General features: G+C 34.1%; 1 protein-coding gene and 1 long non-coding RNA gene across 8 annotated transcripts in view; one reads left to right on the top strand and one right to left on the bottom strand.

Moving 5' to 3' along the window:
- The window catches only part of Cnot4 (CCR4-NOT transcription complex subunit 4), a 121,638-nt gene that overhangs the window by 16,817 nt on the left and 78,838 nt on the right, over nt 1-25,983 (bottom strand). For 5 of the 7 annotated variants that reach the window (XM_015493803.2, XM_015493802.2, XM_015493804.2 and 2 more), the window contains 3 exons: nt 18,733-18,790; nt 16,394-16,643; nt 15,097-15,594 (listed from right to left, as the gene is read on the bottom strand). In XM_015493803.2, coding sequence (XP_015349289.1) covers nt 15,097-15,594; nt 16,394-16,643; nt 18,733-18,790 — 806 coding nt within the window. Of the gene's footprint in view, nt 1-8,831; nt 10,238-15,096; nt 15,595-16,393; nt 16,644-18,732; nt 18,791-25,983 lie in introns of those variants that run through there. The other 2 variants (XM_015493805.2, XM_015493806.2) reach the window with 1 other exon arrangement.
- Nucleotides 6,395-14,024, top strand: LOC125611633. The gene is made up of 3 exons (XR_007341844.1): nt 6,395-6,530; nt 7,704-7,716; nt 13,997-14,024. It is a non-coding gene; the product is annotated as an uncharacterized LOC125611633 (long non-coding RNA).

Genomic DNA, 25,983 nt, shown 5'->3' with positions numbered 1-25,983 from the left:
TTTTTTTTTTTTTTTTTTTTAAAGCAGTGTTCGAGATTGATCCCAGGTTCTTACACATGCTAGGCAAGCATTACAACAATAAATGTTAATAAAAACTATTATTTTAATAGAGAAAATGTAAAAGGCATGTAACCCAACACTCAGCTTATGGCCAATGAGAAACCTTCCTATTTGGTTGCTGAAGTCCTAACCCATCGCTTCCTTTACCTTTAGCTGGGGACTCAACTTACAGACACAATAAAGGAAAAAACAACCAGCTTTGGGGAGTCAACAACTTCTTGCAAATGGCAACATATTACATGATGAAGTTTAAAAACATCCTAATTAAGTTCCAAATCACAGTGTTCTACTCCAAGACTAATAACAGAGTATAAATTCTGGCGGTCTTTGGGACAGATCTCACCATGTTAGAAAATAGCACTAGGTTACAAAAGTTGATTGCAGTCAGTCTTGATTTTCGTCTTGGAGATGGTGATAGTTATTATCATCTTTAAATCCTCATGGAGCTTTCCCTGTTTCTGTATGCTGAAAACAACAACCTCTTTGATTGGAAAAATAAAATCAGTAGATATGCTATCATTCAACATGATATAGTGCAGGGCAGTTCTTCTTGAAAGTTAAATCTGAAATCACACCATTAGTTTGGGTGTAGTGTATCTTGGTGCCATTATTTTTTCCCCCTTCTTTATTTTGTAATATTAAGGATGTCAGCAGTCTAGTGGTTATGCCTGTTGGTTCTTAACTGCTCCTAGGTACTAGAGAAAAATCCTAGGTAAATTAAATTCTACCTGTTTTACTCTTTATTTTTCTCCTGACACTGGGAATTAAGTAATTAAGTCTTCATGAAGAACAGTTGCAAGGTTGTAGTTTTTATCCTTCCCAAAGTTACTCTTAAGATCACTGGGCCACATTTAACATAAGGTTGACTTGACCATACCTATCAGTCTGTGGACATTTTGAAAGACTTAAATTCGTATTATATGCACTGATTCATAGTTGGAAGTCCTTAATTAGAGAAAACTGCTATTATAACTAAACTGTAAGAACAATGTTTAGGGAAGAGATACATCCTTAATTTTGAAGTTCTTTTTTCCACTGAATTCTATGTGTGAAAACAAATTCATGTGGTAAAGGCTAATGGAACTTTAAATTGCTGCTAGAATGTGGCTAGGGGTAAACCACAATTCTTCTGAGCCTTGTTATCATCATCATCATCATCATCATCATCATCTGATTTCTAAAAAGTCCTGTTAAAGATGGTTATCTATCAGCACTCTCAAGTTTCAGGACCTCAATACAAATCTTGTATTCTTAATTATCTTTTCTGTAGGTTTTTCCAAAGAGTGTGACATGGGATGGATATCCTTAGTGTGAGAAGAATTTGATGAGAAAAAGCTATGAAATATTTGTTTAGATAAAGCATGACCAGGGTGAGTTGGGCACCAGTAATGTAACCTCACTACATCTAAACAGTCTTTCTTTTGTTAAAAAACAAACTCAGAATAAAAATATTGATCCTGAACATGTAAATAATTGAAATATAGAAGGAATAAACAAATGAGAAGTAACAGAAAAATGGCCTAGACTTTTTGCTTTGCTGTATTTGTTACGGGGAATTTAACTGAAAACTACTTTATATTAAAAAAAAAAACAACAATATAAATGCACATATGTACATGTACACATACTCCAACTCACATGTATGGAACCAGTCTTGTCTTTTCTTTTTTGTGGTACTGGGTATGGAACCCAGGGCCTTGCACAGGCTAGGCAAGCGCTCCATCACTGAGCTACACCCCCAGCTCTATTTCTTTCTTATTTTTCAGACAGGATCTGGTTAAGTTGCCTTGGCTGGCTTTGAACCTGCAATCCTCCTGCCTCTCCCTTCCCAGAACCTGAAATTACAGGCATGCTCTGGGAGAGAACTAGTCTTCTAGATTACTTTTCTTATACAATGCTAATTAAGTATCATAGAGATAGTAAAATTGTCATTACCATTTCAAAACTACTCTGAGGATTGCTTCAAACATTTTAACCTACTCAGAAAAACAAATTTTATAAGGGTCTCTTGCCCAAAGCTCCCTGCTTTTCTATTTTTATTTTTTTTTGGGGGGGGAGGGTACACATTTGTTGCTTTTCTATTTTTAATTTTTTGGGGGGAAGGTACACATTTGAATATTTTAAGGTTTGCCATTTGCCTTTCAGCATAATGGGTAAAATAATAAGTCTAGATGCAGCTATTATCATACAGCTCTAAAAAGGAAGGGGCCAAAATTCTCACAGGTTATTTATTCTACTACTTTGACAGAGAAATAATTTTAAAAATAGTACTGGGCCAATGAATTCTATTTCATGTGAACAGTTAATAGTTCAAATAGTTAATTCTATTTTATGTGAATTCCACCTCGATAAAAAAAAAGAAAGCTACTGGATACTTCCAAGACATTATAAATTATATGGAGAGAAAGCTTTGGGGGTGTTTCTAATGGGTCTGAACACCAAGCAGGAGCAGGAATGACCAAACTATTCTAAGTATATTATGTTCCAGATTAGTTTGGAGCTTCAACAAACCTTTAAAATAACCTTAAGCATGTGAAATGGGCTACAACAGAAAAGTCAATAGTTGCACTAGGAAGGGTGACCAAGAGGAACCTGGAGGAAAAGGATTGTTCTCAAAACAATTTCAAGCTGTTTTGTGAACTTCAATGTAATTTAGAACTTCTATGTAATTCAATTTTCAAGTGGCTTGAACAACTTGGGCTTACCACTGGGCACGGTCCACAATCACAGCATCTCAGGTGGTTGAGGCAGGACCAAGTTTGAGGCCAGCCTCAGCAATTCAGTGAGACTATACCTCAAAACAAATAATAGAAAGATCTGGAGCTATAGTTCAGTGGTAAAGTGCTCCTGGGTTCAATCCCCAGTACAAGAAAACAAACAAAAACAAACAAACTTGGGTTTACCACCTCCTGTTTTAGGTACCTAACAAGTGTAAACTAGATTTCTGTATAACTCAAACTCAGGATAGACTCTTCAAAAGACCATGAAATAGGACAGGGGTTTGTGGCTCAGTGGTAGAGTGCTTGCCTAGAATTCATGAGGCACTGGCCTTGATCCCTGGCACCACATAAAAATAATAAACAAACAAATTTTTGGTATTGTGTCCATCTACAACTAAAGACCATGAAATAGAATTAATTCTTAATGAATATCCTTAATAAATCTTGAACTATCAAGAGCTGATTCTATAGAAATAGCTCCTAAAAGAGCTATAAATTGGTGTGACCAGCAATTTGGGGTGGCTAGATTGATATTCTTGGAAGTAAACCACAGACCAGAAAGGAGGTCTAAAGAGCGTGGTTTCTCAAGCCATCAGCATGATTTTGCAACATGGTATTCTCGAGTAATGATTTACAATTTGAAGCATTATCATTTTCAAATTTCACAGTTGATATCTTACTGATGTATATGGAAATAAGCCCTGTGAATTTTTAAATAACTTAGTGCCTGGAAACTAAGATTGCTTCCAAACTAGTGATATTTGCTGTTGATATTAAATATATCTTCATCCCTGCCCTACTATATCTACAGCAGTTTTCCTATAAGGTTATATTCTAAGTAAGCAAACTACAGACTTGTCCAATAATTTGGAGATTTTATTTATTCACATAGTATGTTATCTTAGGGGGAGTGCCAAAATATTTTTATAACCTAACTTCTCTTTTCTACTTTACACCAATATACTACTTTTTAATGAAAATTACTATATACATAAGGAAGAATGGCCTCATCCAACTACATAAGAAGAGATCCTTTCCCTTTGTAAGTAGGAAAGCCTATGCGGGTGGAGAAGGGAGCTTTCTATTTTGCTTGTGAGACTGGCAGAAGCTGGCTCACCTGTAACATGAGCTCCTCAACCTTCAGACTCATCATATCCCAGACCTACCACTCTATCTTAATCTTTCACTTTGTAAGTAACATTTCTGCCAATTCCTTGCACTCACTGGATTTACTTGTGCCTATCTATTCTCATGTCTGGCTTTTCCCAGCCCCTCCCCAGCACTCTGCTTCCATGACTTCCTATTGTGCTTTGAGAAAAGAAGTTTGCTTTGAATCATTTCAACTGGAAACCTTATTCAGGATTCTCTGGTAATACCACACTTCCTATAATTTTCTTTCATACAGACTAACTTCCTACTCTCACAAAAAGACAAGAGTGGGGACAGGGTAGAGAGCATAAAGGGTTATAAAAGCTAGGCTTCTTACTAACCCCCAACACTAGTTAGACATTGGACCACCATTCTTCCCCTGCTTCTCACCCATCGTTTAGCACTATGAGGTCAACACACTGACCAGTCTCCTTATTTGCCGTTCTTTTAATGGATGTATTTATGTATTTACTGCAGTGTTGGGAACTGAACTCAGGGTCTTGCACATGCTTGGCAACTGTTCTATCACTGAACTCTACCCTCAGCCTTTGCCATTCTTTTTAACAACACTAACTTATTCTTTATTCTCATTAAATCTAAAATCATTAAACTCCCTTCCACATGACTCAGACCATTGGTTCACAGAAAACTATCTCAGTGGACTCTTCCTGACCATGAGATTAGGTATTTTAATATTGTCTTCCTAAACATCTTTATATCCATCTCCTCTTCATCTTCTAACCAAACTCAATATTTGCTTTTCTACTCCTGATGCTTTGTGCTAAACCAGAGGAACACACAAAACTACACAAATGTGGACTCTTTTTTATAAACACTTCTAAGTGGACCCATATCTTTACACAGAAATTCTATATTTCAAAGCTAAAAAATCTCTCCCAACTCTCTTTCACCTTCATTCTCAAATAATGCATTCTAATAATTATTGCTATAATTTGTTCTCATTTTCTCTAATCTTGCTTTCTTTTCCCCTAGTCTTTTAACTGCCCTGACACATGATGGGAAAAGGTACATCTCATTTCTCTAAAGATAAATCACAACTTCATTTCAAGGGTCATTTCCTTCTACCATCTGCAGAGGTACGTTTATCCTGCTGAATTGGCCTCTCTTGCCTTCACTACTGTCAGTCTCCTCTTCTCAACTGTCATATGTCCTTATGGGTCTTTTCCTTAAAAAGCAGTGTCTCCTAAGCTCTACCACCCATCTAGTTAACACTGTGTTTTCCTTTTCACCTTCTTACCAAATTTCTTAAATAAGTAGATATTCATATCCTTCACATTTCCTTGACTAGTTCCAGGAATCTGGCTCCCTCTCCTACCTTTATATGAAAGTTGGGACATCAGAGATCTGACAGTCAAACCTAAAGTCCCTTTCTCAGATCTCATGCTTTCCAATTTCTAGGTCATAATTTCTTCTTCACCCCAACTATTACATTGTAGCCCAGGCCGACCTCACTCACTCTGCCCAGCAATGGCACTGCTTTCTAATTTGTCCTCACCGTAGTCAAACACATTATCCAAATTACTTTTCTTAAAAACACTATAACGAGTTAGGCAAGGTGGTGTACACCTGCAATCCCAGAGGCTCCAAAGGCTGAGGCAGGAGGATCCTGAGTTCAAAGCCAGCCTCAGTAACTTAGAGAAGCCCTAAGCAACTCAGCGAGACCCTGTCTCTAAATAAAATATAAAAAGCGCTGGGGATGTGGCTCAGTGGTTAAGCATCCCTGGATTCACTCCCCAGCATCTCTCCCCCAAATGCTATAATGAAGCAACATCTTTGCCAAAACCCCACCGTTCTCTACCTCTACCATATCAAGGTGGAACTCCCTTTTTTAATATTCAAGGCTCTCAGCGCTTGACTTACCTACAGGACCTATACAACTCAGCGAGTGTATTTCCTTACTGTCCTTCCCTTCTAACTCCTTTGCACCATGCTAATTTCTACTTCTAGTCTGTGGTTCAATCCTCCCCCTTTATTGTACTGATCTTCTTCTGCTTTCATTTTAAATATAAATCATCTTTGAAAGTCAGAAAGTCCCATACTCTTTTCATGAAGCCTCTCCTTATATCAGCTCACAAGAACTTCTTTTCTTTACTATCAGCATATTTGATATTTTTCACTAAATATTTACATGTATGAACACTTTCATATCTTACTACCACTTACTCATTCAGAGAAGGGCATAGCACTAAAGTGAAGAAAGACAAGACTGACACCAGATAATCTGACTTTGCCAATTTCGGAAAATAAAAGTGTGTGTGTGTGTGTGTGTGTGTAACTGTTTGGCATTAGTACTTCTTTAAAAGGCTGGCTGGGTGCAGTGACATACACCTGTAATCCCAGTGCCTCAGGAGGCTGAAGCAGGAGGATTACAAATTTGAGACCAACTTTGGCAGCACAGCAAAGTTCTAAAGACTTAGCAAGACCCTGTCTCAAAACTAAAACATGGAAAGGGGGTGGGGAAAAAAAAAGGAAGATTGAATTGTATTTCCAATTGTATGATATCACTTAAACAGATTTGGGGACACTTTACAATAAATCATAAACCAGGGGATGGGATTGTGGTTTAGTGGAGGAGCACTCGTCTAGCACGCGAGGGGCCCTGGGTTCGATCCTCAGCACCACATAAAAATGAATAAATGGAAATGAAGATATCGTGTCCAACTAAAAAATAAATACTTTTTAAAAATCATAAACCAAAAATCCAAAACATTACAAATCAGCATAGGATAAATGGTACCCCAGTTTGTCTGCATAAATAATAATCTTCATTTTTGTAAGATTTCAATACAGCTATTTGTTCCTTTCTCTTGACTTTCTGCAGCAATGCCTCTGTGGGTGTACTTCCCACCTTCCTAAGGGCCTGTGTCACAGCAGAAGAAAGGTCTGGCAATCTTGAAGGTACTTGGAATAAGATACAAATAGGAGCCATGTCAGTAGAAATGTGCACAGACAAATACATTAAAGTTGATTTTTTTTAAAGGAACACAACACGTATATAGAAGGCTTCAGTTATTTCCCAGAACACTAAGTAAAGATACATGAGCATACACACACTTAAATAAGAATAACGAATATATGTTTTTCCTATTAAGGTTTTTTCACCTCCTACAAATTATCAAATATTTGAAGTAAAAGTATTCAATATCCTTTGTTGCCACTGTTAGAAAGGTTACTGAGAGATGAACAATGAAATGAATCTGGACTGTTATGACTATTCTTATTAAAACATATCAAGAGCTGACCTGATAAAAACAATGTGAAAATACAATTGCCACTGGGCTCATCCTTGATGACAGGATGTACATTTATTTCATTCAGCTTTGTATCCTTCAAGATCTAGCTCAGGTCACTACACAAAATCAGTACTCAAATATTTAATTAAAGCTTTGTGAAAATAAGGGGAGAATACACAAAAATATCCCCTGGAAAAACACAATGCAACAGTAGAATGAGAAGGAAAGCATTACTAATCAAAACATTTTTTTCTAATGGGATCTTTAAGAAAATGTAGTCAAGAAAGAGGCACTTGATATTATATAACTAAACTCTTTCAGTGCAAGACTATTTTCTACAGTGGCACCAAAAACTTTTCAAGGCAACAGTTAATCCCCCCTTTTTTATTTCTTTGAGGTGCAGATGGGTGTCAACAAACCCCTTATAAATCTAGTAACTAAAGATTGTCTCTCTCTCTCTCTCAAAAAAAGAATAGATGGGTACATGCACACAAATCCACAATTTTGTAGCTTCAAAGAGTTCTGGACTCCAGGTTAAAATTCCTGTGTTAGGAAAAGACTAGTCGCTTTATAAAGGTTAAGGATGTACAAATGTGTGTGTGTGTGTGTGTGTAAACTTTTCCTTGCAAAAGATGAACCGAAACAAACCTGAAGCTTTTTAGAATTTCTCATTCTTTACCATCATTTTGGTTACAATTTGCTAGTCAGGTGAAATGGTGCTTGAGCATAAAATTATGGCTGACTTTTAATACTTCTAAGGAAACATATTAAATAAACTATTAAGTAAGCAAAAAGATAAGGCCTTACAAAGTGGTCTTGAAATTCATCAGTGAATTTAAGGATCACTTTTAGACATTCCTTATAAAAATTTGGAAATTGGAGTCTTACTATCTCAAGAAGCATTTTCCTTATTGGTGGTGTGCCTGGAAGCAGGGAGAGATGAGCAGCAGCAAAGGGACTGCTTTGGGAATCTATTCAGGACTCTGGGAAAGTCTGGGTAAACTTCAAGACAGCTTTTCTATACAAATTATGAATGGAAAAAAGAAACAGAAACAGAAAGATCAGGAAAGGAGGTTTGTTTAACAGGTATCTCTCTCAACACTGAGAAGTAAGTAAATAAGGGCTAACCACCTGCTATGGCTTTGTAAGAAGATCCAGGAGATGAAAAGCTTACATTGAAAGCTGGAGAAAGCTATGAGCTGATAAGCATCATGACAAGGAGACCATGTTTTGTTAACAAAGTGAAGGACCACTTGCTCCGCAGGAAATAATTGGCAAAGTGTTAGTCTTTTACAACAAAAATGAAAATCATAATTAAATTAAGCTATAATTAAAGATTGATGTTTAATAAGTTTACTGTATTTTATTGGATTTTCTTAAAATGCTGGCTTAAAACCACTTCTAAATGAAAATCAGAAATTGGTATTCATGTGGAGTTTCATAAAAATAACTTAGATGGCTAGATAATTAGTTCCTTCTGCATCCTCAGGTAACCAAATCTCAGGATATTAAGTATAGATTTTGGTTTACCCAACTATACTTCAGGATAAGGCCATTTAATTTGTTGCACTATATCTAGAAAAAGTAATCAGATCTTACATAGAGTATAACCCCCAAATTCCAACTCCAACATAACAATAGCATCATCTACTAATAAGCAGATTTTATTATTTAAAATCTCTAGCCTTTTTGGTATTCATGACACCCCTCTTGTATTTTTTTTTTAAACAAATTAAGGCATACTTTTTTGTTGTTGTTGTTGTTAAATCACAATTGTTTTGACTTTCCCTTTCTTCTCAGATGCTGCTTCACATAGGCAGAATATGATCATGTTTTCTAAATCAGCTTTTGTCCACTGCTCCAAACTGAGTTCAGTTTTCTTTTATTATCAGTTTTAAAACTATTTCAAGAAATTTTGTATTATCAAAAACATCACTTTACATTATCCTGTAAAGTACTCCACTATTTTCTGTGATTCACTAAAATATCCATTTACAACTTACATGGACTAATTTTAGAGGACACCCAAACTTTTCTCTTCTACTTTAAGTCTCATTTAGGTCAAATACTTACAAAGACTTATTCCACATTTCAGGTATTAAACAATGAAATTTCCAAACAAATATCCCACCAAACTACTGTTTGTTCAATAAAAATGTTATACTACTTTAGCGGCTACTCACATACAATGTTCATCTCACATTCAAGTTTCTGATAAATCAATTAGAAGTTGAAATTGTGTTTTTGAGGCATTTCCTGGTATACTAGGCAGTGCGTTAGGAAAGAGATTATATTGCATTTAGGCCATAATAATTATCTTTTAACCATCTATTTTGTAATTAACAACCATTCAAAAATAAAGTGCAAATGTGCAAATGAGAGAGAACAAAACAGTTTCTACACATGTAATGCATAATATAAGATATAAATCTAGGTAACTGAAAACAATTGCTGACAACATCCTTCTGAGCATTAAATGACACCAACCAAGTTTGTTTTATATGTATTCTTTCTTCTCAAGTATTCAAAGAATGCAATAGACATTATCATCTCAATTCTCAAATTAGGATATTACCATTTTTTTTCACAAATCAGAAAACAAAGAACTATCATTACCTTTGTATATTTTCAGTTATAGAGCCAAAATAAGAACAATTCTAGCTAATCTCATCTGGGATCTTAATTAGTATTATAAGTTTATTCATATGAGTTAAAAATAGCATCACTCATGAGAAACAATGCCAAAATTATTATGCTAATAAATTATGTTAAAGGCCTAATGAAGAAATACTTTAGCAACTATGAGGTAACACGCTAGTTGTAGGCATGAGGAACGTTTATATTGGCTCTTTTGGGTGTATACATTAAATGCAAAATCAGAAAGGAATCATGCAAAAATCCGGTTGCCCATGCAAGCACCCCAGAGTCTAATCCTCTCCTCTCAGTTCTGTTGTCAGGCCACAGTAGTGTGGAGACTTGTAGGCTGCTGTCCTTGTTGTAATGAATGGGAAGAGGTTGACAGTGGCATGGTCGAAACCTTCACCTCTTCTTCCCCTGTGGAAAAGTCAGTCATGGTCTAGTTATGGGTGACTAGATTTGTTAACAGTCCCTTTAAAAATGATTTCAAATATTTGGAATACTGATACATATATAAAATACATGCTTAATGGTTGGAATCCGGGTGTGAAACAAGACACGAATTCTAGAATTTAAACTTTTCAAGTACTTAGAAAGTAGTTACACTCTAAACACACCCTTAATTTTAATGCTGTCAGAGATAAGATCAAATATAGTAGATTTAGATTACAAATATACTACCAAAAGAAAAAAGAAAGGAAGACAGGGCAGGAAAGCCATTCTTTTCCAAGCCAATTGGACGCCTTATAAACAGAGATACTCCTAATGAGAAATAGTTTATGAAAAAATTAAAAATTGATTCACAGGAATGAAAAACTCATTTTTGAAAAAATTATAAATCCATCTTTTAAAAGCATAAGCTATATACATTAGGAAAAGATGGAAATTATAAAGATTAAATCAATAAATTAACATATAACATGAAAACTTAATGTGTACTTTCGAGGTACCAGAAAAATATTAAAATGCTAACAATATATTGATCCAATTGACTGAAAGTAAGATGACTACTTTTAGGTCAGAGAACTACATATGAATGTAATCAGTTCTCCTAATTATAACTGATCATTATTTCACTAAAAGTGAATGGTTTCACATATGACTCAAAATTCAATCAAGTCACTGTGAAAGCAGTTGATATAGAAACAAAGAAAATTTAAAGAAAAATGCTCTCATAAGTAAAATTAGAATTAACAAAACAGGAAAAAAAATCCCAAGTCTAAACAATTTCAAATATTTTTTAAGTATATCTTGAAACAACAAAACATACAGACTGAGACTTGCTATTGTTTTCCAAATAATTTTTAACATTATGGAATAAAAACATCTTGGCAGAGAATTCTTTAGAATAAATCTGCAAAATTACATTTGGAAAGATAGCTTAACTGACAAAATGTAGACAAAGAGTGTTTCAATCCATAGAACAGATTAGTTCAGTTCTTCAATAAATTGGCAAACTTCCTACAAATCCCAAATACATAGCAAGAAGACTGGTAAAACAAAACTTTAGACTAAAGTTCTTAGGTAAAATCATGGTATTAATGAGAACTAAGCTAGAGACTGATTTTCATCAAGTCAATAAACTTCATTCAATTTTGTTTTTATTTGTTTACTATAGGCTATATCCCTGAGCTGGGCCAATTTGTCTCATGAATAAATACTATTGATAAAAAGGGACTTGCAAGTATGTGAGAGCAAAAGTCAATTACTATGGGAAGAAAGCCAAGTTAAAGTACATGCCAGTGATCTTCAATTGTGAAGGAGAGCATCAGTGTTGTAGTGCAAAAACATTTGCATTATTGAATTTGAGGTCTGGGTTCTTATGCTAACTCTACTACTAATTGAATGTGTGACCTTTAACAAAGTAGTTAAGCTTCCTAGAATACAGCTCTGCCATTCCTAAAATGAAGAAACTGGACAAGATAAGTCACTTTTTACAACAAAAGCACAGGGTTCCAATAAAAAAAAAAAATCTAAATGAATTTATTATAACTGCCCACTAATCAAAGTTCCTCCCAAGAATATTTAAATTTTTTTCCTAAGCTTAGCAAACCAGACGTGCAGCTAAGAAAATGCTGCTAAAAAGATTTCACCTAATTAAGGAAATAACTTTAAAAACAAAAATGTTTTCAATTAGATAAAGGAAACAGAAGCTGAATTTCTGTCAAACCTCTGGTAACTGTTCTTCCCATGATAGGTTTCAGATACATCACTTTTTAATGATTAACTGAAACAAACCAAAAATAAAATTTAATACAAATATGTAATACACAGACATGAAATCTGTAATGATATACAGGTGGCTGCCAACTCTGATTTGCTCCAACAGTTAGGAACCCTATTTTGCCCTTCATACCTAAGGAATAAAATATACATGCTGTTCCCAGTGTAGAATTAGTTTAGAATATTCTTTATCTTAAAGTAGCAAGCCCCACTGAAACAGTATGGAGTCTTCATTACTAAAGCATTTAATGAGTAACTACCCTATATGAGATACTATGATGATCACTACAATAGTTCACTTTCAATAGTTCAACTCAAGGACAACTGAGTTCCAACTGCAGATGGGGAGACAGATATCACCTAGGTATAAACTGCTTCAAATTAGACACATTGAAGAAGTATATAGGTTTTCAGATTTTTTACTCTGTCATTTTACTCTGTCATAGTTACTGAAAATCCTAAATCATCTAGCTGCAATGATTCAATTATTCTGCTTTTAGGCTTAGCACATTCAGTTTCCTGAGGTATCTGTCAAATGTTTATAAACCATGAGAGGATGCTGTGTGACTCTTGCCAAACAATTTTAAATATTCTGGTATATTAAACTTGAAATTTCTCTAGTTATCAGAGCCTTAAAAATAATCTAACAGCTTAACCACAGTCACTATTTAAATACCAAGCAAGTATGTAGAGCCAAAACTTGAAAACCTGAAATAACAAATTTCCCCCCACCAAATACAACAATGATTCAAAACCTAAAGTTAGTGCTTTATTTTTAGCAACTCTGAAAAATAAGTTTTTAGTGTCCTATGGTTGAGTATAGAGTAAAAGAAAGAAAGAAAAAAAAAAAACAAAGACAGAACTATCATTTAATGCCACATTTTAAAAATAAAGTATCTACTGCAGATAAAGATTTCTAATAACTAACATAGGAAAACTACATTCACTGATCAGTGATGACTCATTACCAGTGTGGCACTCCAAAGTATCTGCTTACTTAAAATATTTGGATTAAAATTGTTCTTTGGTGTTAATGGACAATTTGAAAACTAAGAAATTGGAAGAACACATAATTTATTGAAGATGGACATGTAGAAAGTCAAATAAAAGTATATAATGAAGGCAGCTAAGACTAGAGTCCCATATCAAGCCCACACTATTGTGCCTCGCTCTCCAGAGAGCCTCATCTTCTCAACCATTGTATTACTATGGCTTAAGAAGCACTTCCTATTATGGAAGGCAATGCATCTTAATGTAATGACACACTAATGCCTGCCCTTTGTGCCTTTACTAAAGAGGTTTCCATCAACATAAAAGGCCCTTTCTCTTCCCCTGCCACTAACCCAAATCCAAGACAGTGTAGTACAGATCAATTCCTATTTCTTCAATTAAATCTCCCCAACAATTACAGGGTACATTGATGTCTCTCAGATTCCAGCACCATACAATGTTACCATTTTCATACATAACTTTATCTCTTCAAGTACACTCTAAACTACTTGGAAATAGTGTTTGTATTTTATACTTCTTTTGTATCCCCACATGGCCTGGCTCATTGTTTGATCAAACAGGAACTGAAATATTAATTGTAATTGGGTTAATACTTTATTTTTAAATATTGAGGGGGACTTTAATTTCTAATATTATAATCAATTATAAGATTCACTACTAATAATTAAAACACCACCTTTCTAAATGATTAAAACAAAGCAAAACAAAACATAATTGTATTCTAATATGCTATCTTGAATGGAGGAAAAGAAAAGGTGTACAAAAATTGAACACTTGTTTCATAAGGGAATATCACATAGAAGGAGAGGACTGAAAAATGTCACTCTGGATTACCTACTATCTACCATAATTAAAAGAGCAAATACCACAAGTCTCATCAATGTGTAAATCACTATATCAGGTGCTCTTAAAATTATGTAAATTCACTTCACTTATCCACAGTCACAAACTAAGATCTAGCTTTCTGTCTAGATCATGAAATGTTGTGCATTCCAAGGGAATACAAAGAATTTAGATGGACCTCTGCATATTCATTTATCTATCTTGCTAACAACAAGAGAACGAATACCTTACTGTCAAAGTATTCTAATATAATAACACCTGTGTCATGCCACACCTTAAAGGCTATGACAAGATAAAAATAAATTATATAAATTATATATCACAGTATAGGATTATTCTATTCTACTTGAAAGAATAAGGAAAGGAAGAAACTCTCTTTTACACATTATCTCAAAAGCCCAAATTAAATGAGAACACTATTAAGAATGACTTCCTCAGAAAACACTACGTCTAAAAAATGTTACAGGATCTTAGACCCAAAAGTTCTGAAACCTTCAAGGGTAGCAGTACAAGACCAGAAGTATTCTGGTATCAATCTTATATTCTTAAATATATACCTAATATTTTCCCCCAGAAATAAAAACAAGACAAACTAAAAGGGTAATTTCTCTCCTTGAACAATTTCTTTTCCATATAAAGTATGTCTGTGACATGTTACAAAACATTAATAATCAGAGCTCTCAAATATTCTCATACTTTATTTATAGCGCAGTTTTGATATGTGTATGTGTGTATCTGTCAAAATAAGTAAATGCCCTACCAGTTAGAGTGGCTTTATCCCTCATGCTCTCATTGATTATCATTTTAAAATGTGTTTTAACCACTTTACTTTTATAACATAAAATAAGATTTTTTTACTATGGTGTTGAACTTCACAGCATCATAATTTCAGAGTTCATTTTTTTTTCTTTTTCTTTTTGCATTTATATAGCATATGAAAGTTTGGTAATTATTCTATTAAGTAAAATGCTTCCAAACAATGACTTGGTATAATACTCCACCATCCTTATAAAGCTCAATATTACAAGGCATCTGTCTAATTAAAAATATTTTATATTATGATAAAGACTAACTTTTTTTTACAGAAATTTTCATGACCAATAAGTACCCTCTGTTATTCAATAGTTCCTTCCCTACCCACCCAACAAAGTAAAGGCATGAGTTATTCAAGAATTTTCAAAGGCTTTAAATGAACCTACCTGCTATAGGGATCCCTCCCAGACCTGTGTTGTGCTGTGGCGGGAGATTCAAGTCCAAGAAATTACTATTTGAGGTGGGGTTTGCTGTGTGGTTCAAGTGCATGATGCTATTGCGTGGAAAGGCCATCCAAGGATAGCGGGCTGCCTGGCCTGGAAAACTGAAGGAATTATAAACTGCTCGGTGCTGCTGAAACTGAGGGAATCTTTGTGGCAAGACTGAAAAGGTACTATTAAGAGAGTTGGCATTTGTCGGTGCAGCAGGGTGTAGGAATCCAGAGCCTGGACCTTTGGCGGTTGTAGTGTGTGAAGAGGAGTTCTGAAGAGATGTGGGTGAAAGGGAAGGTTGGTCTTGGACGGACAATTCCTTCTCAATCAGGTCTGCTAAGGCTTTTCGAGTAACATCAAAGGGATCAAACCCCAAGTCATCCTCTGGTTGTTTAGAAGAACCAAAGCCAAATGCTGCTTGCCAGTCTGTGGAGGATGATACTGGGATTGTTTCTGTTAGGAAGAAAAATAGTGATGAATATAATATGCATCCGGTCCCTTTCACAATTAATAAGCAACCACAACTATGAAAAACATGTCGTAATGTAAGATAAAAGCAAATACGTACAAAATTAATATGACTTTTTAGCTTGGTAAAATAATTAGTTACAAACTACTTGATATCCAAATTACATGCAACAATTCATAATCAAAACCAGCATAAATCATTTAATGAAACAAAGTAATAAATACAATTTAACAGATTTTAATTAGTAAAACTTATTTGTTAAAATGTATTTATCAAATACAAAGTATAAATATTTTTTAAATGTCTTATATACTTCCAAGAAAAAAAATGCACTTTAATGAAAAATATTATAGGTTTTTTGTCTGCTTCATAGGTGCTGATTTGAATGCTAATTTATGGCATCAATAAGAGAATTTATAGTAAATAAAAATGAAAATAGATTTAAAAAATGCCAAAACAATTTTTACAACTAAATAACTATCAGTTGGGGAGGGGAGAATCTTAAATTTAACTACAAAAGCACAAACCTAATTAAAAAACTCCTAATTCCAAGAGAAATAAGCTTTTTTTTAATTGGAAAAATTATATACCCCTTGATTTCTGCAGAAATGTCTTTTAACACAAAAACTTGTGGGTTATATACAACAATTTATCTTATCATCTAATCCCATGCAGTTTAAATGTTTACACTTTTATAAAAGGAAAGTACAAGAGAAAAGGGCTAACAATATATCTTACTCAATGGGTTTTTTTGTTACAAGTCCGGGCACTTTAGTTATATACCTGATGTGAAGAGACTCTGTGGCTCTGGTGCTGTAGGCCAGTCACTAGATGTCTGTGGGGAGCTGGGAAAAGGAGGAAGCCCACTTGGGATAGGGTTGGGATGGCGAAAATTGTCTGAGAATAATGACTGTGACTCTGTTACTGCCCCTTCAAATGGGGACCGTGCACTGTGATTGGATGAACTGATGGGGATGACTGGATTGGATTTTGATAAACCAGGTGGTGGTGAAGGCGTATCACTGTTAGATATCTAAATAAAAAAGAAAAAGAAAATAATCAATACAAGTTTATACTTTCAATAAGCCATACTTAAAAAGAGTTGCAACTAAATATATTAGAACTGTAATCTCAAACGAGGGAACTCAGACTTTTTAATTAAAGCATGGAGTGTCAGAAAATCAATTCTATCACTAACTTGCACCTGTATTCTTTTTTTAAAAAAACCTGATCCAGCTGAAAAGATTAAACCAATTTCCTTTCCTTTTACAATCTTACTCCTCTCACTTTGTAAACAAAGAATATTTCTCACTCTCTAGGATTTCATTACAGTATTTTTCTTAAGAATAAAAATTTTCTAGGGACAAATTATTAGAAATGTTCCAGTTGGTAACAAGAGAATGAGTGACTATAACAACTAGAACCTTTTGTAAAATCAGATGTTCCCCTCCCCCCCCCTTTTTTTTTTTTGCTTTTAAGAAAACTGAAGATTTCAAATCAAGTTGTTTCCAAAGCTATCATTAAAAAATAATTATGGTAAATCTTTATATGTGTTTTAGGCATCTAATTCAGAAGGAATTCAAAGATTTAAGTGATAATAATGTAATATTTCTCCTATCTACTTAATTACACAAACAAGATGCCTCAGCAGTTATATCCTAAGAAAATGAAAAACCAGGACTATTGCTAAAACCTGTCTCATTTTACCAACAGATAATATTCATGTAGAATACATGAAATCTAAATTTAAAATTGCCTAATTCATCTCCCTAAGAAATGAATTTCCAATAAGTTCAGTTTTTATGTTTAATGATTTTTTATCAAAATCCACACATTGTTTTAATCAACAATTCCTTTTAATAAATATTCAGAAAAAAATTGACATTTAAAGACTTCACAGCAAAAATATTTTTATTTCAATTCAAAATTTATATGCATATTTTTATTTGGGTATGTTTATTAAAAAAAATACATCGTATCAAGATAAAACCCTAATGGCAATAGAAACAGGAGGTCAAAGAGGAAAAGAAATGACGTACAATTTTTGACAAAGAGGAGTTTGTATATTTTTAAAAAACGGATGGTGGGGTATCAAAATGTATGATCAAAACATTACAATGGGATGTCAAAACATTAAACTTCTTAGTTATTGAAGGAGCAATGTAGCACTTTTACTTAAAAATACATCCTTTACAAAGGATGTATTTTGCTTATGAAAAAAATGTCAACCCAGAATACATAAGGGGATATGTGGATTTTTCAAATTCTTTTGTGGAATTTGTGAGTGAGAAGTATAAGAAAGCACTGTATTTTAGACCTCTTGGTTTTTCACCTATATTGTGGGAAACTGGCCATTGCTATTAAAGCAATTAAAATTACATTTATTTTACCAGTGTAAGAGATGTACATAAATGTAAGTAGTGAAAAACAAGTTTCCTAAGCAATAAAATATTACAAAGTATGTTCTAATTGTTTTCATTTGGTTTCATAATGAATGAAAGTTTGAACAGCTCATCTGGTTTACCATTTCAAAGCCAACAGCCATTTAGCAAAGAAAGGAGGAAAGATGTTAAGGAGTAAGAACGCTGGGCGCAAATTCTGGCAGCAAAAGACAGGGAGAATATAGTGGAGAATCAACTCTTAAAAGAACTCAGAAGGGGGCGCTGGGGTTGTGGCTCAGAGGTAGAGTGCTTGCCTAGCATGCACAAGGCATTGGATTGGATCCTCAGCACCACATAAATGTAAAATAAAGATATTGTGTCCACCTAAAACTTAAGAATAAATATTAAAAAAAAAAAAAAGAACTCACAAGGCATGCTGGCCTGGGAACATCTGAGTAGAGTGAAAAAACCAATAACAGAAGCAGATTCTACCATAAAATACAATTATATATGGTCCTAATGACAGTTTTAAATCATCATGAAAGGGTTAAATTATGCTGTATATATTCGGTGAAGGAAAAGAAGGCTACTAATAACACACTCAACAATGCTGTCCATCAAAGGTATTTAATTTAAATTGTCAGTATTTAAAATATGTTTCACTATTTAGAAAATTTGCTAGCACAGAATACCTTGTTTTCAGGGTATGGCAGACAAAGTGATACTTTATCCAAATCTTACCTGCTGGGAATTATCACCATTCCCTATACTGAGAGAATCTGAAGGTTTATCAATGGGGCTGTAAAAAGAAAACAAATCAAATAAAATCAAGAGTAAAGTCATTCTGCCACAATAAAAACAAACTTCCCCAAAGCCAGAAAAATAGACATTTACCATCTTAATGAATGTTTATTTGAGGCAATGTGATGTAAGACATTAGGTTATATAATGAGAGCACAAAGAAGTACACTACCCTTCTTTGATCATTAGCCCTTGAATAACATTCTAATCAGACTCTAGAAAATAACAGCTTGTGGGGCAAGGGGGAGTACTGCTTAAATCATATACTTCTTTAATTCACAGGTCAAGAGTCTATCCAGGGGCTGGGTTGTAGTTCAGTGGTAGAGCACATGCCTATCATGTGTGAGGCACTGGGTTTGATCCTCAGCACCACATAAAAATAAATAAAAGTATTGTGTCCATCTATAATCAAAAGATATGTGTATATATATACATATATATACATGTGTGCATGCATATATATGTGTGTGTGTGTGTGTGTGTGTATTCCATCACTTAGTTCTGTGCCTGTGATAAACTGACCCATTTTTCTTGGTATATGACACAAGGGCATAAAAGTCATTGAACGTTCTCAACAGGTTCTTAAGAGCCAAAAATTTCATTGAAGACTTCTAGATACTAATCCTATCCTTATAATAGGCATATGTTTATATGCATACACACACAAAAGAGACAAATGAAAAACACTTTTATTTAAACTGACTCAAAACAAACATTGTTTTATTTTCATACAAAAAACTATAGAATCATGGTAAAAACAGAAATTACTAACTTCAAGTCCATTTTAACTCATCTGATTAAAGGCTAGATAAAATTTCTATACACACTGCAACACTGACTTAGTGACATCACTTCCATAACTAACTTTATTTAACTTAGCACATGAACAAAAGTAAGTAATATTACCCAAATGGATATGCGGGGAAAAAAGTTAAGATAGCAAGTTTCTCAAAATTATTTTAATTCCTGAAAATATAAAAAAGTCACCTGGCAAAGAGATAACTTACTGGTACCATACTTAATTGCTCTAAACAAAACTGAGCAAGGGCTAGTACCCAATCTGAATTCCAGGTATATCTTCTGCAGAAACACTGCTAGATGCTCTTAATTCTGGCAAACAGACTATCTGCCAGGGGCAGCTATCATGAATTGTTTAAGTCCTTAAAAAGGCTTACACCTTAGAAGAAAGAAAAGCAAGAAAACAGTAAAGGCAGCAACAGCACAGGTGTCAAGAGTCGAAAGGCTGCAGAGTTGGGAGTTAGGTAATTAGCTAACAAATAGGACAGTGGAAATTTCTGAGCACAGAAATGAACTAAGCAAGCAATGTTTATGAAAAGCTAATTTTTGTGACATAAAGAACGGTATGCAACATAACAGAAGTGATCTAAGATAAAGTTGCCCTATTCTCACAATATGGGGCTAAGGGTTTCAAGTTGAGAGGAAGAGGTAGTAACAAAAAGATGAAAGCAAGATATTACAAGAGAAGAACTTCAGTGTCTGGATCTTGGTTCATCCTCCCAGCCACAATCATTAAATAGAACTAAATAAAATTTTCATTATAATTGAGTCAGTCTTACTAACATTCAGGTCAATAAATCTTTCTGGATTACAACAAATTCAAATAATTTATATCATCTTGTCCACCATCCCAATTGCATTTTCATAAGTGTGACTTTATGACACCTTTATGCTTCCTCAGGAAATACTTAAGCATTTCTAGATTAGAATCATGAATTCAAAAATAGCTGCTGAAAAATTGGTATTTGGGCTGTGGTTGTGGCGCAGTGGTAGAGCACTTGCCTAGCACATGTGAGGCACTGGGTTCAATCCTCATCACCACATAAAAATAAATACATAAATAAAATAAAGGTGTTATGTCCATCCACAACTAAAACATTATTTTAAAAAATAGGTATTATAGTAAGCTTATATTCCACTTAGTCTTATTATATCCTTCTCAATTTATTTAATAATTAATAGATTTAAGGAATAATAAAATAAAAATTTAAAACTATATACATAACTAGAAATTATTTTACATGTGGGCTGTTGGAAAACAAAACTAAAAATCAATGATAGTTGCACCTAAAGTGCAGACAAGAAACCATGGGAAAGTCCCTACAAAACATGTATAACCCCAATAAAATGAAAAAGGATATTTACAAATTCCTAAAAATATGAACTCCTTGGATCTCTAATGGCTGGACATAAATTATATCATGTGCCTACTACTAACAGGTCAGAGTTCTCATGACTTTACTGGCATCAGATATAGAACTTCCCTTCTCATCAAGCCCAGTCTGCTCAAGCTGTGGTCATTTTGACAAATTTGTTTTACTTTCAACATTCAACCACCATTATCATGCCTAGAAGGCAAATGCTTAAAAAAGAAAGAAAAAAAAAAGGAAAGGAAAACAAAGTTTAGTAATATTGCGTTTACTACAAAGAAGACCTATTTTATGGTAGAGAACTGTCAGGTTCCTATCATATCAGATTTAAGAAGCTTAATTGTACCAAGATAAATTGCAACATAGGTTTTAAAATTTAAAACCACACAAACAAAAAACTTCATAAGCTTCCTTAAATCAATCTCTTTTTGCTACACCAAAAGAAAAAAAAAGCTTACATTTTGAAGCAAAAGTTTGGTTGTTCACTCCATTTTCCATGGAAAGATTTTTGAACTATATGTGGGGACTAGAGATGTGGCTCAGTCATAGAGTCCTGGCTTCAACCTCCACCACAAAAAAAAAAACAAACAAACAAACAAACAACCACCTCCCAACCATTTGTACACCAGAGAGCATGGAGTTGCCTAATGAGAGAAAAAACTAGAAAGGTGTTTGAAAAGTTAAGGATATCAATTTGGTTCTCAAAAGCAGATAATATAAGCTGAATTAGACCAAAGAATGAGAAGCAAAAGCAGAGGTTCACAACCATATTTGAAAAGGCTAAGAGCTGGAAGACATATTCCTATGGTTCACTCAAATATGACAGTTATAATGCTAAGAAAAAATCAAAGCAATGAATTCCCACAACTAACACAGCTGATTGAAAACTATTAGATTCAAGTGGCACTGAGAAGTACCAATAAAACCATCTTAAAACCATCTCATAAGATTATCGAGATTATTATTTCCAAAAGGCAATTTGTGTGTAAATCTTTGTAGATAAAACTCTGAAAACATATTTCACACTCACGCTAACTTCTTTTTTTAAAGTTCTAGTCCTAAATAGTTCTGAAATCTATGGTGAGATCACAGATTTCTTAGAAGCAAATATTTTTAAATTAATGCAAACAGTTGAAATCAAATTCAAGGGAGCGCTTCAAAAAATAAATATATAAGCCTATGTAGATATGTTTATTTTTATTTATTTATTTATTTATTGAAAGTATAAGGTATATATCCAGTCTTCATCTCTGGAGATTCTGATTCAATTAGTCTAAATTGAAACACCTCTGGCATCTGATGCAATAGAGGAAGTGAAGAGGAACGCAGTGAAAAGGCATCATGTCTCCTCAAAGTCTCTCAAATTATTAGATTTCACAGCTAGAAGGAATCATTAAAATCAAATTTAAATATTTTGTTTTACAGATAAAGAAGCCAAAATTCAAAACCATCTGCAAAGAGGCAGCGACATAGCTGGGCCTCAGCTGGGATCTTGAGATCCTCAGCCAAGTTTTGCATTTTTTTTTTTTTTTTAAATCTTTTTGCAGTACTAGATATGGAACTCAGGGATGCTCTACCACTCAGGGAGCTACATCCCCATCCCTTTTTATTTTCAAACATGGTCTCCTTAAATTGCTGAGGCTGGGCTCTAACCTGCAATTCTCCTGCCTCAACCTCTCAGAAAGTCTCACTGGGATTACAAACATGCGCCATCTTGCCCAGCCAAGTTTTGCTCTCTACTAACTTGCCCCAAATGCAGTGCTTAAATTTCCTTCCTTAATGGTGCTGCCAACCAAGTTACTTTCAGTGTAGTCTCCTGGATGCTTTTCAAAGTAAAAAAATTACAGTCGAAGAATCTAAGAAAAATTGACTTTGGGGGACTAAAGATGAAGTAGAAAAAAAGTTGAGAAGGTCTAGTTTCTCTGTTTATCAAATTTAAGAGATCAAAGTAGTAATGGTGATTGTATTAGTTTTTAGTTAGATTTTTAATGTAAGGTAAAATTTACATAAAGACAGGTATCAATATAATGGACATTCCAAATTTCACTGCCATGTTACCACAAATTCAAGTATGTATTCACTTTGCTCCTAAATCCCCATACTCATTTAGAGGAACTCATTTTAATTTGTTATATTCACAAGAATCTTAAATAACTCTTCAGATATACTTAAACATTTACTACCACAAAGGATATATTTATGTTATCAACAGGTAAAACTTGCCTTCACAGAATACATTTTATTTGATAGGCTAAACATTTAGAGTACCATTTTGTTACTAAAATATGAACATCTCAAGTGGCACAATTAGCTATTGGCGGGGGTGGGGGATGATGCCTCAATAATCCTGGAAGGTCATAGTTGGGCAAGTATTATTTTAATTGGAATTTTCTCATAACCCCAAAACTTACTTAATTCAAAAGAAAATAAATGGGTGATTATTAGTAGGTACAGAATTAATTATTTTTAATATTAAACTTGGAAGATGGATATCTACCATCTAAGCACGTGGCAACCCTTGAAAAAGAACAAGTAACCATTAATTTATTCTAATTTTGTACTTCAGTAATAAAATTTAATTTTAAATTTTAAAAAGATATTACACATTCAAGTTGAGTTTAAACATACAATTGCTCGATTGATGTGCCTTTTCTTCTCTTCTAGGAAACAAAGGCACATAGAACCCTATCTGTAACCTCTCTTCTCCAGCCCCACTCAATCCAGCCCTATCTGGAACAAATCCTGTAGAACTATTCTATTTTTTTTAGGTGGAGTAAGATCCCCCAGATAACTTAACAATTTTCTACTATATATGCACATGTGCAGGAACTGTGTATAAATCCAAACACAGCATGAGAAGAAAACTTCGAAAGATTTTGAGACATAACTTAAAAAAAAAAAAAAATCTGGTAAGTCACTCATTTTAATGTAAATATCAAATTTCAGCAAACCTTAACTCACCCATTTAATTTACTAGTAAACAGTCCTTAGTTTTATACAAAATTAAAAGTGGGGAACTGAAAATCATTTATCCATAATAAAATAGGAAATGCCTTTTTGGAGATCCATTTTACCAAATGTAGGCTACCTCTCATGACACCACTCTACACTTTGAGAGTCACTACACCACTCCTAAATTCACCTCTAACCCATCTACACCAAGAACTGATTTATATGTATAGAACTATTTACAGGTCATGGACCCTCTCTCAAGAAAAATGTAAACACATGCAAAATTTTACAAAAATTTCAGGGTTCACAGATAACTTGAAGCCTATCCATGATTTCACAAGCTCTGCCTGAGACTATTTCCTACAAGTCTACATACTAAAGCTTTTCTAGATCTTGGGGCTTTACTAAATAATGCCAGGGAATCCAGAGTGAAGAAACCATGCAGTGACCACTTCCATTCTCCTGAATTAATGCGGTATTTTAAATATACTTTCAGAGATCATACTTCATTTTCAATATGGAGATAGCCATATTATAAAAAAGATGTACCTGTCCTCAATGTAATTATAAGTGATAAATTCCCATAGAAGTCTTCCTTTTAATATTTCGCTAGCTAATCCACTACTGCCACCAATCTTATTCTGATTAAAATACCATCAACTCCTTGGAAGTTATAGTTCATCCACAGTATTGCCCTGAGGTAAGAAGTTTCAAGCACCAGAGATCTTCATAGTCAAACTACATACAGTATGACACAGGTTCATTTAGCTGAATTAATTTGATAGACGTTAAGGATTTTTTCTAACAGTTTCCTCTTAAGAATTTCAGCTCTTAAACTATGACAGAGCAGGGAAATCAACTTGGGCTTTAAAAAAGCGACAGAGACTTGGTTCAGAATCTGGTTGCTACAACTTATTTGTGTAGGAACCTGATAAATCATTTAAATTCTCTGACATTTATCTTTAATAATAACATACCTACCATTACGACTATTGAGCAGATTAAATAAACACAAAAGACCCCAAGTTTTTGTTCAACCTAATATCTCTGTTTCCTCAATGGTGGCTTGTTTGTGTTACAATATCAAATCACAACCATTTATGTTGAATGATCTGCATTCTCAAGGAGTCTGACAACTAGACTTGCTCACTAGTGTGGGCACAACAGCTCACCTAGCTAATATTTACTACTATTCTTTTTGCAGTACCTCAATCTAAAGGTATTTCAAAGTCCAAGCTTCAAAATAAAATATCTAGTCCTCCCACATCACTACTGCACAAATTCCTCTTTTGCACATCCTTATCACTTACAGTCATCACTTCTTTTCTTTTTTCTCCCCCTTGGTACCAGGATTGAACCCAGGGGTGCTTAACCACTAAGCTACATCCCTATCCCTTTTTTGAGACAGGCTCTCGCTAAGTTGCTTAGGGCCTCACTAATTTGTTGAGGTTGGCTTTGAACTTGCGATCCTCCTGCATCAGCCTCCTGAGCTGCTGAGATTACAGACATGTACCACCACAGTCAGCTAGTCATCATTTCAAAGCAATTTAGTAACATAGAAAAATAGTGTACTCAATATCTCAAAACTCAATCAAACTGATATGCTCTCAAATTCATAATAATGGAGGGAAGAGGATTCCGCCTTTTGGGTCCTCTCCTTCCTTGGGGGGGGGGGGGTGTCTTTTCCGTTATCCTTTAATAAAGCTTTTTACTTTCCACTCTAAAAAAAAAAATCTTTTTTAAATTCCTTTTTTAAAAATGTTTTGCTCATTAAATGAGATAGAAGTAAGATATTACAGAGAAATTCACAAACTAATATATGTATATCCAGGGACCACATCAGGGTACAGTGAAGATTAGTAGCTATGGTACAAGTATTTGTAAGATTTGTATTCTGGCTTAATTAAAATTACATTTTAAGTTTAATGTCTCAATCTATGAAGTCACAGGCTTTGCTTTTCTGAAATTCTTGGAAAACTGCTACTTGCTATCTAGGAATACTGAAAAATGAGAAAATAGAATTGTTTGAATTTCTTTATTCCCAGAAAGTTTAATTCTCAACTTACCTTAT

The sequence above is a fragment of the Marmota marmota genome, unplaced genomic scaffold, assembly GCF_001458135.2.
Source record: "Marmota marmota marmota unplaced genomic scaffold, marMar, whole genome shotgun sequence".
In the NCBI taxonomy this organism is placed as follows: domain Eukaryota; kingdom Metazoa; phylum Chordata; class Mammalia; order Rodentia; family Sciuridae; genus Marmota; species Marmota marmota.
The sequence above is the reverse complement of the archived record's forward strand: the minus strand, read 5'-3'. Positions and strand labels throughout refer to the sequence as shown.